General features: G+C 46.1%; 1 protein-coding gene across 1 annotated transcript; it reads right to left on the bottom strand.

The window, feature by feature from the left end:
• Positions 1-15504: 15504 nt before the first annotated feature.
• LOC133754099 (phospholipid phosphatase 2-like) lies at positions 15505-15978 on the bottom strand (the record flags this gene model as incomplete). Its single annotated transcript, XM_062184682.1, has 2 exons — positions 15505-15663; positions 15775-15978. Coding segments are annotated over 2 exons (348 nt in total), but the record flags the coding sequence as incomplete, so codon positions are not given.
• Between the last annotated feature and the right edge of the window lie 465 nt (positions 15979-16443).

Genomic DNA, 16443 nt, shown 5'->3' with positions numbered 1-16443 from the left:
AGCATGGTTATTTTAGATTCCTGACAAGGTTCTGCTCTACTTGTTGGCTGGGTGACCTTAAACCTCTCTAAATTTCAGTTGCTTTACCTGTTTGTCAGAAGAAAATGAAGATAATTTCTGCTTGGTGGAATTGTGAGGATTGAAAGAGATGTGTGTAAGCTGTTGTGCTGTGGCTGGCACAGAATCTGATAAAGGCAGAAACTCTTATGTTTACTTCATGCTAACCTTGTGGGCACAGTAAAATCAATTAGTGTTCAGTGGTCGTTCTGTTTCCAAATTTGTTGACACATTTATGTTTTAGTTATCCAATGAAAACACACAAGATGTTGACATTAACCCGTAATTAAATACGGACTCTTTAACCATTCCTGCTTTTGCAGAATTTCTGTCTTCCTTTGGAAGCTGTGGGCTAAGTTCCTCAGTATAAATCTAGCATCTGTCACATGGGTCCTTGTCCCTCACTTGTCCAGGCACCTGGGATTTATATAAGCATTTTCTAGGCAGAATAATCTGTTTCTTTATCTCCCAGCATCTAGCAGGGTGGTTCACCTGTGACAGGAGCTTGAAATGGTGGCTCTTAGTTAGATTTTCTGATTAATGTCTTTTCTTTCCACTGACAGACTGTGCCATAGTGTTAGTTTTTGGTGTTTTATTTCACACTTGAACACTGAGACAGATATAACCCATTCTCTCTCTCTCTCTCTCTCTCTCTCTCTCTCTCTCTCTCTCTCTCTCTCTCTCTCTCTCTCTCTCTCTGTCTCAGCTTATTATTTGAGAGGCAGAGTTACCCAGGGAGAGAGAGAGAGAGAAGTCGGTCTTCTATCCAGTGTTCACTCCCAAAATACCTGCAACAGCCAGATCAAAGCCAGGAGCTTCTTCCGGGTTTCCCACGTGGTACAGGAGCCCAGGCACTTGGGCCATCTCCTACTGCTTTTCCAGGCCATAGCAGAGAGCTGGATCAGAAGTGGAGCAGCTGGGACTTGAACCAGTACCTGTATGGGATTCTGGTGCTGCAAGCAGCAAATTAACCCACTATGGCACAGTGTTAGATCCTAGATAGATTCCATTCCCTTAACCAAGGAATTTTGGAAAGAATTGGTGTATTTGTCAAACAGTACGTTCCACATGTTTTTCTAAACATATTTACAAACAATGGCTCATCAAATTCTTAGTAGAGTTCAGTGCAGGAGGCCAGTGGTGAGCCCCATTGCATGGGTGAAGGAAGAGCAGAGAGGGTGAGCAGCCCACCTGAGCACACAGCCCCTGTGTGAACCCAGACAGCTGCTGGCTCCAGGGGTGGCTGCTGGTGATTTCTATCCTCATTCCACTCCTCCTGGCCTCCTTTGCCAAGTGCTTGAAGGTGTCTCTCCCCATTGGGATCCCCCAGAAGCCACTTTGTCTTGACTCTTGGGCTACTTTCAACATGGTAGCACTGAGGAAGTCAACAACAGGGTGAAATCTGGTGCTGGGTGACCTAAGAGATGTTGATGCTGGTGGTGTCATGGGGGAGGATGCTGTTGCTGGGTGGGGGAGGAATCCCTGGTCATGTACCAGCATGGGGCCACACTGCCCTTGTGTAAGTCTCTTGCATTGAGACTCCTTCCCCAGGAAACAGCTATCCTTTTAATCTTGTGCTAGAAACTTAAAGTGAATGTGACATGTGGTTTATTTTTAAGTTTCTTTCGAATATTAGTTTAGAGAAGTACCTGGCCTGTGGCTCCAGCTTCCCGCATTTCCTTTCTGCTTTCACTGTTTAAAGGGAAGACTTTCCTTAGGAGAATTAGATCACCAGCTGGAGGCCTGGATGGCTTCTCAGCAAATTGTGAGCATTTGGGGTCCTGCCCAGGGTGGCAGCTTGTGCAATAGCACTGAGTGAAGGCAGGCAGACATTACTGCCTCAGATCCTAAGGTGGGAACAGTCTCGGCTACAGTGCTTGTCATCCTTCCCACTAAGGTCTGGGAGGACTTCTCATCTAACTTGCAATGCCTGGTTTTCTGGTTTTTGTTTTTTTCCCCTTGCTGTGTCGTTGGGTTTCTCCAGGTGTTTTGAGTTGCCTGGAGATCTGGCTCCCAGCTGGCTTAAGAGCAGTGGTTGTTAACGTTTTCTGGGTCATTGATCACTTTGAGAGTCTGAAACTCATGGACACACACCCCAACACGCATACATGCACACACACCCGTGCGCATGCATAGGAATGGTTTTGTTCATAATGTCTTCAGTGCTCTAACCCAGACTTCAGAGAGTGTGACTGCTTACCACCTCTGCCCTTCCCTGTGCCAGCCTCTTCCTGGCTTGCCTGGCTCTGAAATTCAGATGCCCCAGGCCTTGGGTGGGGTTCCAACCTGATAAGCTCCTTGTAGGGTGATAGATCCTAGGGAAAGGCACTGATGACATTTAACCTACTGCCGGTTTGGCTCAGCAGTACTGCGCAGTGCCACCACCAAGCAATGGCTGACAGAGCTGCCCCACTGCCAAGAGTCCAGAGAGAGAGGATTGGATGGCTGATTGACAGCTCAAGAAAGATCAAAATTCAAGTTTAGAAGAAAGAACCCTGGTCACTGATTGTTCCACCTGCACCTCCCACAGCAGGATAATATTTGCATTTGAAAGCCTGAGGAAGTGAGTCCCAAAGGGAAAGAAAAACTTCCCCTCAGACTCCATCACCTATGGTCACCAGGGAGGGAAGTGTCCCTCCCCGCGCCACACTGAATTCTAGGGGATCACTCACCTTGCTGTACCTTGGCACATCCTGTTCTCTACCTGGAATGCCCTTCTACTCTTCTTCACCCCAGGAATGCCTGCTTGTCAGCTCCCAGCTCCAGGCTTTGGGAGAATGACTGCTGTTTCATCTCTTTGAGTGTCTGTTTCCCATCTGTAGATTTGGGAGGCATGAGGTTGGTGCAGGGAGAGCACCTGAGAGAGGGTTTGACTCAGGGAGGATTATTGATTGAGTGTTAAGCATCAAGATTGATATTGATTAATTTGAAAAGCATCATTACAGTTTTCTTCCATCTGCTGATTCACTCCCAAATGAGAGCTTGACTGACTGATTGGTTATCTTTAACTACTAGATCACTCCCTAAATGGTTGCAGCAGCCAAGACTGGGCTGGTCCAAAGCCAGGAGCTGGGAACTCCATCCAGGTCTCCTACATTGATGGCAGGCACACAGATCTTAAGGCATCCTTGCTGCCTCCCAGGTGCATTTGCAGGGAGCTTAAGGGAAGCTGATGGATGTATCCTGCTGGGGTTATCAATGTAATAGTGCAGTTTTAGAACTGGAATAGGACTTCACCACTCTGCCACCTCTCCCTTCACTAATGAAGAAGCTGAGGCCCAAGTAGGTGACAGCATTCTGAGGTCGTGTCAGGGGTGTAGAGAGGGATATGTGTCATCAGTCACCACGTGCATGGCCAAATCATGGGCTGGGAGCCCTGAAAGGAAGGGCTCCTATCCATTCTTTGTATAGAGTGGGTCTCTGTGTTCTGGCACACAGCCTCTAGAAAGCTTTCTCAGCTCCCTGGGAGGTCTCTCCTCTGTTCCTTCCTAACTTAATTTTGCTTAATTTAAAAGCAGTGAAAGCCAAACCTGCTGAAAAGGTATTTGGTTTTCCCCTTTATCAGAACAAAGTAGAACATTGAAGCTAATGACAGTGTTGGATGCTTTAACCACTCCATCTAGTGATCGATATGCCTGTCCCAAGTTTTTGTAGTGAAGTATAACAGTGTGCCATCTTATTTTATAATCCAAGTGTAACCAGTTATTTTTTTTATCCTTCCTTTTTTGACAGGAAGAGTAGACAGAGAGAGAGAGAAAAGGTCTTCCTTTACCATTGGTTCACCCCCTCAATGGCCACTGCGGCCGGTGCACCGCAATGATCTGAAGCCAGGAGCCAGATGCTTCTCCTGGTCTCCCATGCGTGTGCAGGGCCCAAGCACTTGGGCCATCCTCCACTGCACTCCTGGGCCACAGCAGAGAGCTGGACAGGAAGAAGGGCAACTGGGACAGAATCTGGCACCCCGACCAGGACTAGAACCCGGTGTGCTGGCGCTGCAGGTGGAGGATCAGCCTATTGAGCCATGGCGCTGGCCCAAGTAAAAAGATATAATAGGTCTCAGAAAGTCCTCTGCAGTTGGGTCATTGTGTCACCCACCCAGATCCCTTTTATCAGCTTCTCTACAGCTGTGTCCTTTCAAGTTCCATCTTCTTGGTTACTACAGTTTTCAAGACTGATAGCCTGGGCCGGCGCCATGGCTCACTTGGTTAATCCTCTGCCTGCAGCGCTGGCATCCCATATGGGCACCAGGTTCTAGTCCCAGTTGTTCCTCTTCTGGTCCAGCTCTCTGCTATGGCCTGGGACAGTGGTGGAGGATGGCCTGAGTGCTTGGGTCCCTGCACTCAGGCCCAGGAGGAAAAACTTGGCTCCTGGCTTCGGATAGGCATAGCTCTGGTTGTGGTGGCCAATTGGGAAGGTGAAGCAATGGAAGGAAGACCTTTCTCTCTGTCTCCTTCTCTCACTGTCTCACTTTATCTGTCAAATTAAAAAGACCAACAGCCCACCAAATTAGACTATTGCCTGCAGATTTCCAGTGTTTTAAAAGTGCTGGGGCTGGTGCTGTGGCATGGCAACTAAAGCTTCCACCTGCAGTGCTGGCATCCCATATGGGCACTGTTTGGAGTCCCAGCTGGAGCTCTGGCTGCTCCATTTTTGATCCAGCTCTCTGCTATGGCCTGGAAAAGCAGTGGAAGATGGCTCAAGTCTTTGGGCCTCTGAGCCAGCATGGGAGACCTGGAGGAAGCTCCTGGTTCATGGCTTCAAATCGGCCACCTGGGGAGTGTACCAGCAGATAGAAGACTTCTTTCTCTGTCTCTCCCTCTATCTGTAACTCTACCTCTCAAAAAAAATGCTTCAATTTGATAATGTCCCCTTTCAAAATATAGGTCAGTTTGTGATAATTATTTTTAAAGTGAATAACTTTTTGAAGTGAAAGAGGAAAAATGGTTTAGCAGAAATCAAACAGTAGTAATTTTCTAATTAAGTGCCCAGATTTAACTTGAGCTTACATAAAAATTATTTTGGTTGTAATCATACAGTTAACTTCCGAAGGCATCTAGGTCCTTTCATCAGCTTTGGTCATTTCAGACAGTCATACTGATTTCCATACACTTGAACTATCTCTGAAGGAGAAAACTTACCTGTTTCGATTCTGATCTGTTTGTGAGCCAAGAATGAAGAAGCAGCTTCATTGTAATAACTTTTTTTGACATTTTTTCCATATGTTAGCTTGAAACTTATAATTTTTAAAAATACTATATTTTTAAAAGATTTATTTATTTGAAAAGTAGAGAGAGGGAGAGAGGTCTTCCATATGCTAATTCACTCTCCAGGTGGCCGCAATGGACATGGACAGAGCTGTGCTGATCTGAAGCCAGGGTCCAGGAGCTTCTTCTGGGTCTCCCACACAGGTTCAGGGGTCCAAGGACTTGGGCCATCTTCTACTGCTTTTCCAGGCCATAACAGAGAGCTGGATCAGAAGAGGAGCAGCCAGGACTCGAACCTATGCTCATATGGTATACTGGCACTGCAGTTACCCTCTATGCCACAGCACTGGCCCCCCAAAATACTATGTCTTACAGTTCATTTATTCCACATAGATTGATTATGTGCCTACCATGTGCTGGGCACACTATAAACTGCTAAAGTTTAAAATTAAATAAGGCCCTTTTCTCATTTGGCAAGGATGAGGAAAAGATAGATGATTACAGTGCAAGAGAATCAGTAGTTATCACTGGGTGTGATTTATTTATAATCTATTAGTTAAAGCCAGTTTAACGTTTATTCTTAATAGCTTTCTGCAATGCATGTGGATCCTGGATTTCACTGTTTGGCATAGGGTTGTCACCTAGCTAGGTGCTATGTTTGGAATGTTTGTCCCCCAGTAGTCATGTATTGGAACTGTAATCCCCAAAGTCAGACATTAACGGTGCTGTGAAGTGTGGTAGTTTGGGGAGGTGATTGGGTTGGAGGGTTCTGCTCATGGAATGATTTATACTTACATGGATTCATGTTTTATCAAAAGTGTGGCTTTGTTTGAAAAGCAAGCTGTCTTTGGCATGCTGGTTGTATCTGGTCATGTGATCAACTAGGTCACCCTGGAACTCAGCCATGAGTCCTTACTGAATGTAGCCCATGACCTTGGACTGCTAGCCTCCAGAATGATAAGAAGCAAATTTACCCAGTCTTAGGTATTTTTTTGTCTGTTTATTTGTTTTTTAATTTATTTGAAAGGCAGAGACAGCTTCCATTGACTAGTTCACTCCAAATGCCCACAACGGCTGGAACTGGGCGTGCTGAAGCCAAGAGTTCAGGAACTCCATCTAGGTCACCCAGTTGGGTGGCAGTTCCCTGTTGATTTGGACCATCATCTGCTGCTTCCCTGGCACATTAGCAGGAAGCTGGAAGGGAAGCAGAGGAGGTAAGACTGAAATTGGCCCTCCAGTATGGGATCTAGGCATCCCAAATGACAGCTTAACCCACCACGCCACAGCATCTGCTTTGGTCTTGAGTATTCTGTTACAGCAGCAGAAAACAGACCAACATATAGCAGGCCAACACAATTAAAACATTTTAAAAACACTTATTTGAGAGACACAGAGAAGAACCAGCTCGTGTCTGCTGTGACTTGAGGCTAGGCCAGGCTGAAACTGGGACCTGATGATTGAATCCACTTCCCCATGTGGGTGGAAGGCCATCACTCCCAGCGTGACATCAGTGGGGAGCTGAAATCAGGAGCTGCATCTGGGAATGGCTGGGAGGAGCCAGCTAGTCCAATGGTGACTTACCACCAGGACAAGCACCAGGGAGGATTCTGTGACATGGAGACCTACTCCCACGTGCACACACAGATCTCTTCTCTCCTGCAATAATGGTGCTTAGCAGTAGACTTATTACTGGTTATACAGTTCTGCTATGCGAAGGAAGAGTTTTACATTTTTTATTTTCCAAAACCCACTTTTGTTTTGCACTGATCTCTCTTTTTTTTTTTAATTTTTATTTTTCTAAAAGTCTTCCTTCCATTGGTTCACCCCCCAAATGGCCACTAGGCTGGGTGCTGCACTGATCTGAAGCCTGGAGCCAGGCACCTCCTCCTGGTCTCCCATGTGAGTGCAGAGCCCAAGGACTTGGGCCATCCTCCACTGTACTCCCGGGCCACAGCAGAGAGCTGGACTGGAAGAGGAGCAACCAGGACAGAATATGGCACCCCAACTGGGACTAGAACCTGGGGTGCCAGTGCCGCAGGTGGAGGATTAGCCTAGTGAGCCACGGGGCTGGCCTGAACAAATTTTTTTTTAAATTTATTTTTTATTTTTATTTTTGACAGGCTGAGTGGATAGTGAGAGAGAAAGAGAGATAGAGAGAAAGATCTTCCTTTTTGCCGTTGGTTCACCCTCCAATGGCCACTGTGGCTGGCGCATCTCGCTGATACGAAACCAGGAGCCAGGTGCTTCTCCTGGTATCCCATGCAGGTACAGGGCCCAAGGACTTGGGCCATCCTCCACTGCCTTCCTGGGCCATAGCAGAGAGCTGGCCTGGAAGAGGGGCAACCAGGATAGAATCTGGCACCCCAAATGGAACTAGAACCCAGTGTGCCGGTGCCGCAAGGAGGAGGATTAGCCTGTTAAGCCATGGCGCCGGCCTGAACTGATCTCTTAATGACATAGTTTGAAGTCACTTGACAGCTGTTTAAATAAATTAGCTTTCCTGTAGAAAAGTAACTTTTTCACTCTGTTGCTTGAGGAAATGTTCTGAGTGATCAATTATATGGAAAGCTGCAGACAGTACATCCTCTCATTCTGCTTGCATCACTATGCTAATGCCACCCATTTAGCCTATCTGTTAATTTGTTTTCCCGTACAATTTAATATTTTTATATTATTTGATAGGTAGAGTTATAGACAGAGAGAGAGAGAGAGAGAGAGAGAGAGAGACAGAGAGAGAGAGACAGAGACAGAGACAGAGACAGAGACAGAGAGAAAGAAAGGTCTTCCTTTCGTTGGTTCACTCCCCTAATGGCCACTACAGTTGGCACTGTACTGATCTGAAGCCAGGAGCCGGGTGCTTCCTCTTGGTCTCCCATACAGGTGCAGGGACCCAAGCACCTGAACCATCCTCCACTGCACTCCTGGGCCACAGCAGAGAGCTGGACTGGAAAAGAAGCAACCGGGACTAGTACCCAGTGCCCCAACAGGGACTAGAACCCAGGGTGCTGGCGCCACAGGTGGAGGATCAGCCAAGTGAGCCATGGCACCGGCCTTCCCGTACACTTTAAAAAGTACCTTCAGATTCTCCAACATAGCCCATTTTACTGTAACACCTCCAGTCCCAGGACCTTCCTGCAACTTACATGCTTGGTAAAATTTTTGCCTCGTTGAAGGACTACATCATTACTCTTCTACTAGGGCAGTTCTAAAAACATTTGACAGATGTCACACTTGTCTTTTTTCTTCCTCCAGGCTAACTGTGCCTACTTTCTTCAACCGTTTTTGTATATTCGAATTTCCACTTTCTTTAACAATCCATTGCTCTTCTCTGGGTCTGCTGGTTGTCCACACCAGTCTTTAAATGGAATTTTCATGCTCTTGGCACAGCTGTTTTATGCAGAACCAGTTGGCGTTAACACATTGCTGTATCTGTCACTAACATCACTTAGGACTACAGTTGTTTTCTCAACACCGTGTTTCATTGTTTCTCCAAGGCTAGCATTATCTGGTGGGCCACAGCTTGCTTCTTCCACATGGTTATAGTTTCTGTTTTTAAAATAATTTATTATGTGGAATTCATAGGATTGGATTTTATACTAATGAAGTCCTTGCTCATGGGCACATAATAAAAATTTCCTGAATGTAATTGAATAACTAAGAACTTTCAAATGTTTATACTTCCTTGTCATGATATGTGTAGCAGTGTAACCTAGAATTGTTGGAATTATTGGTCAAACTTTAAAATTGATCTTATCAGAGCCTGCCATTTGGAAAAACAAGTTCACTTCAGGAGAGTTTTGTGTTGAACTGGCATGCTGTTTTTGCTGCTTAAGAAACTTTTTAAGGAAATGACGTTTGCACGTTGTCTCAGAGCACAATGTAGCTATTTAGTATTTGTTTAGTATTGATTCTCATCTTACTCTTGCTGATAAATAGCCTGGTGGTTTTCAGTAAGGTAACAGCTGATCAACAGGATTTTCTAAATCATTTAGTTTGTAAAGCTACTGAGGTGTTTGCCTTAACCATTTCTTGCCAAGTTTAGGATGGTCATTATAGCCATTCACTCAGATACAAAGGGAAAGTGAATTTCTTCTCTGTCCTTTCTAGCAGTGAAGGCAGACAGTGAACAGGACCAGGAAGCTGATGGTGGCCTTTACTGCAGGGAGTAAAGGAAACAACAGCAGCCCAAAATGCCATTTACCTGAGATTTTTATTTTAGATGTTTATTTACTTGAAAGGCAAAGTGAGAGAGAGAGAAATGAGTAGACAGAGCTTGCTGGTTCACTTCGTGTGGACAGCAGTGGCTGGGCTAGACAGAAGCCAGGAGTCAGGACACAATATGTTCCTCCTAGGTGACAGGGACTCACGAAGTTAAGCCATTCTCTGATGCCTCCCAGAGAGCACATTTGCAGGAAATTGGATGGGAAGCAGCACCTAGGCAGGAACTGAGGCTTCTGATGTGGGATGTGATATCCTAAGTGGTGTCTTGACCACTGCTCCCGAAGCACCATGTCCCACCTCCCCTTGAATGAAAGCCAGAGGAAAGGAGGTATTCTTGCTTCCATGTCTCTTGGCTGCTCTTATAAGCCGAGTTGTAGAAATCAAATCAGCAATTTCAAAAGAAGTTTAAAAAGTTACTGTTCATAAGACAAGATCTTAACCTTTGAGATTCCTTTCTCATGGTAACATAATGTAGATGAACTGATTCATGATTGACAAGGAATTCAGCATGTAAGAGAACCTTAACTAGGCCGTCTCTGCAGTGTATGTATCAAAAAATTTCCCAGAGAGCTGGATCAGACGAGGAGAGGCCAGCTCACAAACCAGCGCCTATATGGATGCCAGCTTTGCAGATGGTAGCTTAGCCTGCTGCACCACTACACCTGCCCCTCTTTTGCCTGTTCTGAATTTCTGTCTCTTGTGACAGTAATCTCTTCTACTTTTCTGCCATATTATGAATACTTGTCAGTCGATGTTGTGGTAGTTGAACTCACACTGTACAATAGTAACTAGGAAGTGTGAGCATTTTGTTTTGTTTGCTGTGTCATCCCAGAACTGTTGACAGGCAGACATAACTCTGTGAGTAGGGTACACAATGCAATCTACAGATTTCACTATCAGTCAGGAGATCCTAATAGGGTGTATACTGCGTGCCTAGGCCTGTGCTACACACCACAGAAAAGAGCTTTCTGGGGCCGGTGCTGTGGTGCAGCGGGTTGGTGCCTGAAGCGCCGGCATTCATATGGACACCAGTTTGAGTCCTGGCTGCTCCTCTTCTGATCCAGCTCTCTGCTATGGCCTGGGAAAGCAGTGGAAGATGGCCCAAGTCCTGGGGCCCCTGCACCCACATGGGAGACCCAGCAGAAACTCCTGGCTTCAGATCAGAACAGCTCTGGCTGATGCAACCAATTGGAGAGTGAACCCTGAGATGGAAGATCTCTCTCTCTTCTCTCTGCGTAAATCTGAGTTTTGAATAAATACATAAATCCTTAAAAAAAAGAGCCTTCTGAACTCAAACTCCCTTAGAGAAAGCACCTGTGTGGATTTCCTTGTGTGTTACAAAGAGTGGTTACTCCAAAAGCTTTTTCAAAGCTGCTTTTACACATAAAAGGATGCAGATAGAGTGAGAGAAAGCCTGTGGTGGGTAGATAGGTGAACATAGACACACCACGTTTTATTGTTGAGAATATTAAAAATGACTATATTCAGTTACTTACGAGACATGAAAAAGGGAGAAATTACCTTTCCCCATTTCTTAAGAGGAGCCTCAAGAGACCAGCTCTGAAAAGCTAAATGTGATCCCTGGAACCTTTGTGTAACTAAAACTTTTAAGCAGAAGAGGCCCGCGGCTTGCGTGTGATCCTTCTTCGCTATATCTTGAAATTAGGCGCTTTTCTTTCTTATTGTTGCCTCTAGATTACTCACAAGATAAAGCCCTGTTCTTCATTAGAGATAAAGTTTTCCATTTCAAGGCGTGTTTGAGCCTTTCTATGCAGGGTAGCCCAGGACTGATGCCACTTCTTACTGAATTGAAGTTCATTAAATGAGCAGTCAGGCACTGAAATGTCGCTTGTCTTTCCTAGTGAGAGATGACAGGCCCGCTTAAGAAACATGGCCTTGGGAGTGACATCATGGCACAGTGGGTTAAGCTGCCACCTACAATGCCAGCATCCCATGGGGGGACGAGTTAGAATCCCAGCTGCACTTTTGATGCAGCTACCTGATAATGTACCTGGGAGACAGCAGAAGATGGCCCAAGTATTTGGGTCCCTGCACCCATGTGGGAAACCAGCATAGAGTTCCAGGCTCCTCGCCTAGCCCCTGCTGTTGTGTCCATCTGGGGTGTGAACCAGTGGACAGAAGAGCCTATTCTCTTTCTCTTTCTCTCTATCTCTCTCTCTCTGAATCTGCCTCTCAAATAAATATTTTTTTTGACAGGCAGAGTGGATAGTGAGAGAGAAAGAGAGACAGAGAGAAAGGTCTCCCTTTTTGCCGTTGGTTCACCCTCCAATGGCTGCTGCAGCCGGCTCATCATGCTGATCCGAAACCAGGAGCCATGGTTTCCCATTGTGGGTGCAGGGCCCAAGGACTTGGGCCATCCTCCACTGCCTTCCTGGGCCATAGCAGAGAGCTGGCCTGGAAGAGGGGCAACCAGGATAGAATCCAGTGCCCCAAATGGGATTAGAACCCAGTGTGCAGGCACCGCAAGGCAGAGGATTAGCCTGTTAAGCCATGGTACCAGCCAAATAAATAAAAATTTTAAATTTTTTTAAAAAATATTTTAAAATAATTTTTAAATTTTTTTTAAAAATGTGACTGTGGTCTCTGCAGTACACTTAGGTAGTGGCCAAGCCAGGAATGTTCTCGCTCTTCCATCCAACACAGGACAGATTCTGATGTGAGGTAAAAGTTAAGTTGGAGGTTCAGCCATGAGATCCATCAGAGACTCTGGGACTGGCTGTCAGTGGCACAGTCTCGTACTTCTCTGAGGCTTGTTGTGTCCTTGATGGGGAAATGTGTCTCCTCATGTTTTTGATGGAATACAGCATGTTGCTGGGCACATCTCTGTCCATGCCACTACCAGTGAATTAGGGTGACCCTGGGCCTCCTGTTTGCTGTTACTCATACTTGTTATCTTGGGGAAGACCATTTTTTATGAATATTTCAACACAAAATTTAGTGCCTATTGTACTTTTGTGTCATGTTGAGTTCTGGTCCCTTAGTTTGTGAATGAGCTAAGCTTGGTGTTATCCCAGGTGATCATCTGCATATCCAGTTTTCTTCAGTGATTCTAAGCTCCCTGCAATCAGTAATCCTTTTTTGTGTTTGTGTTTTCTCATAGATTGTTGCTAAGCCAAAATCTAGAAATTTATCGCTATTTAATAAACACAGCAGTATTTAAGATTTTTATTGATTTATTTGAGAGGTAGAGTTACAGACAGTGTGAGGGAGAGAGAGAGAAAGGGCTTCCATCTGCTGGTTCACTCCCCAAATGGCCACAACAGCTGGAGCTGAACCAATCTGAAGCCAGGAGCTTCTTCTGGGTCTCCCACAAGGTGCAGGGGCCCAAGGACTTGGACTATCTTCTACTGCCTTCCCAGGCCATAACAGAGAGCTGGGTTGGAAATGGAGCAGCTGGGACTAGAACTTGCACCCATATGGGATGCTGGTGCCTCAGGCAGGGGATTAACCTACTGTGCCACAGTGCTGGTCGTAAGAGCAGTATTTACAGATATTCCCAGGCACCACAGAGAAGCATGAATTAGATATTTCTATGAGTTAATTTTTCTATTCATTTTCCACAAGTTTTTTAAAATCGCCAGGTAAGTTTCTTAGTGTGAGAAGGTCTGAAAAGAATTCCAAGTGTATTACACCCTTGAACTTAGGTGACCTCTAATTGGACACAAATACATAATTTAAATATTCAGGAATGCTTTCCCCTTGGCAGTCTATGTGTTCGTCAGAGAAGATAGCTCTGAAGTGAGAGGAGCCATGTTTCTGGGATAGAGTGAGCATACTGATGTATGCTCACTGAGTAGGTGCTGGGACATGTCAGTCTTGTCCATGTTTAAATGAAATGTCAAATATCCAGGATCTGTACCATCTGATAGAAACTGGAGCTGCTTCCAACTTCTTTGCATGCAGGACTGAGTGGCAAATTTGTGCTGAAGAAAAGCGGGATTCTTATGTTCCTCCTAACAGTTCCTTAGGGAGATGCTAAGATAAGAATCTCTCACTTCTCATCCCGGACTATTTACCTAAGAAAGAGTTTCCTCCATAAACTCTACAATTCATATGGCCACAAATACTGACTTTTTTCTAGTTTCCTAAGGAAAGTAATAAATGAGGCAATTCTCAACCTAACAAATAAGCATAGTATGTAATACATGCTTAATATAGAAAGATGGAAAAATTAAGGTCACTTACTGTCCCGCCATTCAGCCATTCAGGACTAAGCCATGTAAATATAAACCCACACGTGTACACCTTACAAAACATTTTCCCCTCTACAAATATGTATGTATGTTGGTCATTTTACAGACTTAAGCTGAAATTTATGCCCTTTTCCCCCTGAAGCAATCACTTTTATTGGCTATATAGTAATCTTTTGTTGATAATCCCTAAATTTCTAGTGGTGGTGGTGTTGGAAAATTGTTTGCCTTTGAAGTTTGTGAAGCCTTTTACTCTGGATCAATATTATAAGCACCAGTTGGTTTCCTACATTAAATTCTCAAATCCTTGTTGGTATCTGTTAGTGATACTACCTAGCTGCACTGCTGGACAAATAGTGCCCTAATGTTTAAAACACAATGCCTGCTGATTGTATTGTTTTTATGCAAGTCTGTCATCCAGGTAGCACCTGGCATGATGTCAGGGTTATTACAAGAATTCAACAGAATCTGGGTGAATGGGTGATGGGAGTCACTCCATGCCCAGGTTGTCCTGCCTAGAACAGTCAAGTTGAAAAGGTGCTGTGAACTTTCTGGATTATGGGAGGAGAGTTACAGTTGAGCACCCTGGAGAGCAAGATTCCTCATGGTTTATGTGTCTGTCATTTAGTCAACTGTAGCAATCTTGCTAAAGGCACTTTCCCAGAGACTTGCTTAATTATGAGAAAGATGAGGGGAGAGAGAAGGTAAAAGATACAGAAAATTGAACAACAGATTTGACATAATTGGCACCTATAGATAGTGGACACAGATAGCAGACACAGAGGTCTTTCATCCACTTGTTCACTCCCCAAATGGCCGCAATGGCCAGAGCTGGGCTGATCCAAAGCCAGGAGCCCAGGAGCTTATTCTGGGTATCCCACACAGGTACAGGGGCCCAAGCACTTGGGCCACTGCTTTCTCAGGCCACCAGCAGGGAGCTGGATCAGAAATGGTGTTACCAGGACTTGAATTGGCTCCCATATGGGATGCCAGCACCATAGCAGAGGTTTAACCTATTACTACTCCACAGCACAGGCCCCAGGGCAGTTGATTTAAAAGTTAAGCTTACACCTATCATATGTAGCCATTCCACTTCCAGTTTTAGCAAGAGGAACATTAAGTATAAACCTATACAAAGACTCGCACATTAATGTTTATTGCCATGTCTATCAACAGGTGTGGGAAATATCCTCACCTGTCCACTCAAGATGGACTTGGAAGTACAGTGGAAGTGATATACTCTTATACTCTTGCAAAATCAGGCCAGGCATGTGATGAGCAAGCACGCTTGAACAGTTATAATAAGCAGTTTATATCCCAACTCCGAGGTCTTGCCCCTGGTTCCTCACTGGTTAAGTACTGCAGGGTGTGCGATCTTCCTGGACTAGTCACTAAGTTAGTTACCCTCCTCCTTACTTCTATCTGTACTCTAATTTCCTCTTGTGAGCTGGCTACTCTGTAGCATCCTGTTTGTCTGCATCTGTAAGTCGACTAACAGTAATTTTCCATTTTCTTGCAAATCCCTCCTTTTTTATTTTTACACTTTCTGGTCCCATTTTCACTCTTCTTTTTGTTCTCAAGTCATTTCTCCTAATCTGGTTCAGGATTTTGGCTACATTTATGAGAGAGGTGAGGATTGAAGCTACCATACTCTTCCAACAGCCCATGCCACTCCCATACCCAGCCAGCTTCCATGGCCTCTGTCAGGGTAGGGGGAGCCAGGGCCACACAGCCCGGCCCCACCACAGCCCAGACAGGAGCTAAGGCCACACAGCCCGGCCCCACCACAGCCCAGACACAGACCCGGCCAGGACCAGGGCCACGGGTCAGGAGGAGGCCGGGTACCCATAGTGATTGTGCTCGGCCTCGCCGAGGGTCAGCGTCAGGGACAGGCTGGGCTTCCGCTCCGGCCCCTCTTCCTGGAAGGGCCGCGGAGGCCGGGGATTGAAGAAGTCTGAGACGTAGCGGACCTGGGAGGAGACAGGGTGGGAATGTGGAGCCGGAAGAGGTTCTGGGTGGGCGGGCCTAGGTCCCGAAGGGGGCTCTCCGGACAAGGCAGCGGGACAGGGCCCAGAGCTCACAGTAAAACCAGCAACCAGCGCCCCCTGCAGGAGGCCGACGAGAACGTCACTCCAGTGGTGCTTGTGGTCGGACACTCGGGTGTAGCCCACGTAGAGCGCAAAGGCCACCAGGAAGAACTGAACCGTGGGCCGCAGCAGCCGTGCCCACTTCCAGCAGAGCCGTGCCTGTACGTACAGCTGGGGCAGGGCAGGAGGTGCATCAGGTCAGCCGGGGTGCCCACCTGTGCACCCCACACCCACCGGGGCAAGCAGAGCTCAGAGAGAGGAACTGCTTTTCTTTTTATCTGCTTCTAAGGGTCCTTTAGATGTATCACACAACTGGGCCCTTCCTTTTTGTCCCAGAGGTCCTTTCCAGCCCAAGTCCATCCTTTTCCCATGGTTGGCATAGCTGTCTCAGTAATCAGGAGCACGTGGCTTGGGCGCTCCCAGCGTGGTTGGAGCTTGTCTTCCTTCCAGGTCTTAATCAGCACCAACTCGCCAGGTCTGAAGTGGCTAACTGGGAACTTGACGGGGAGACTAGGAGAGGATTCCTTTTAATCTTCGAATGACAAGGTAGAGGATCTAGCCAGTCCATGGTTCCTCAGATCTGGTTTTTGGTTTCCATGCAAGGAGGTCTATGTAGGTTAGGAGCCCATGTAACGACTCAGGGCACAGGCCCATCTCCCTTCT

This window comes from Lepus europaeus, chromosome Y (assembly GCF_033115175.1).
Source record: "Lepus europaeus isolate LE1 chromosome Y, mLepTim1.pri, whole genome shotgun sequence".
Taxonomy (NCBI): Eukaryota; Metazoa; Chordata; class Mammalia; order Lagomorpha; family Leporidae; genus Lepus; species Lepus europaeus.
The sequence above is the reverse complement of the archived record's forward strand: the minus strand, read 5'-3'. Positions and strand labels throughout refer to the sequence as shown.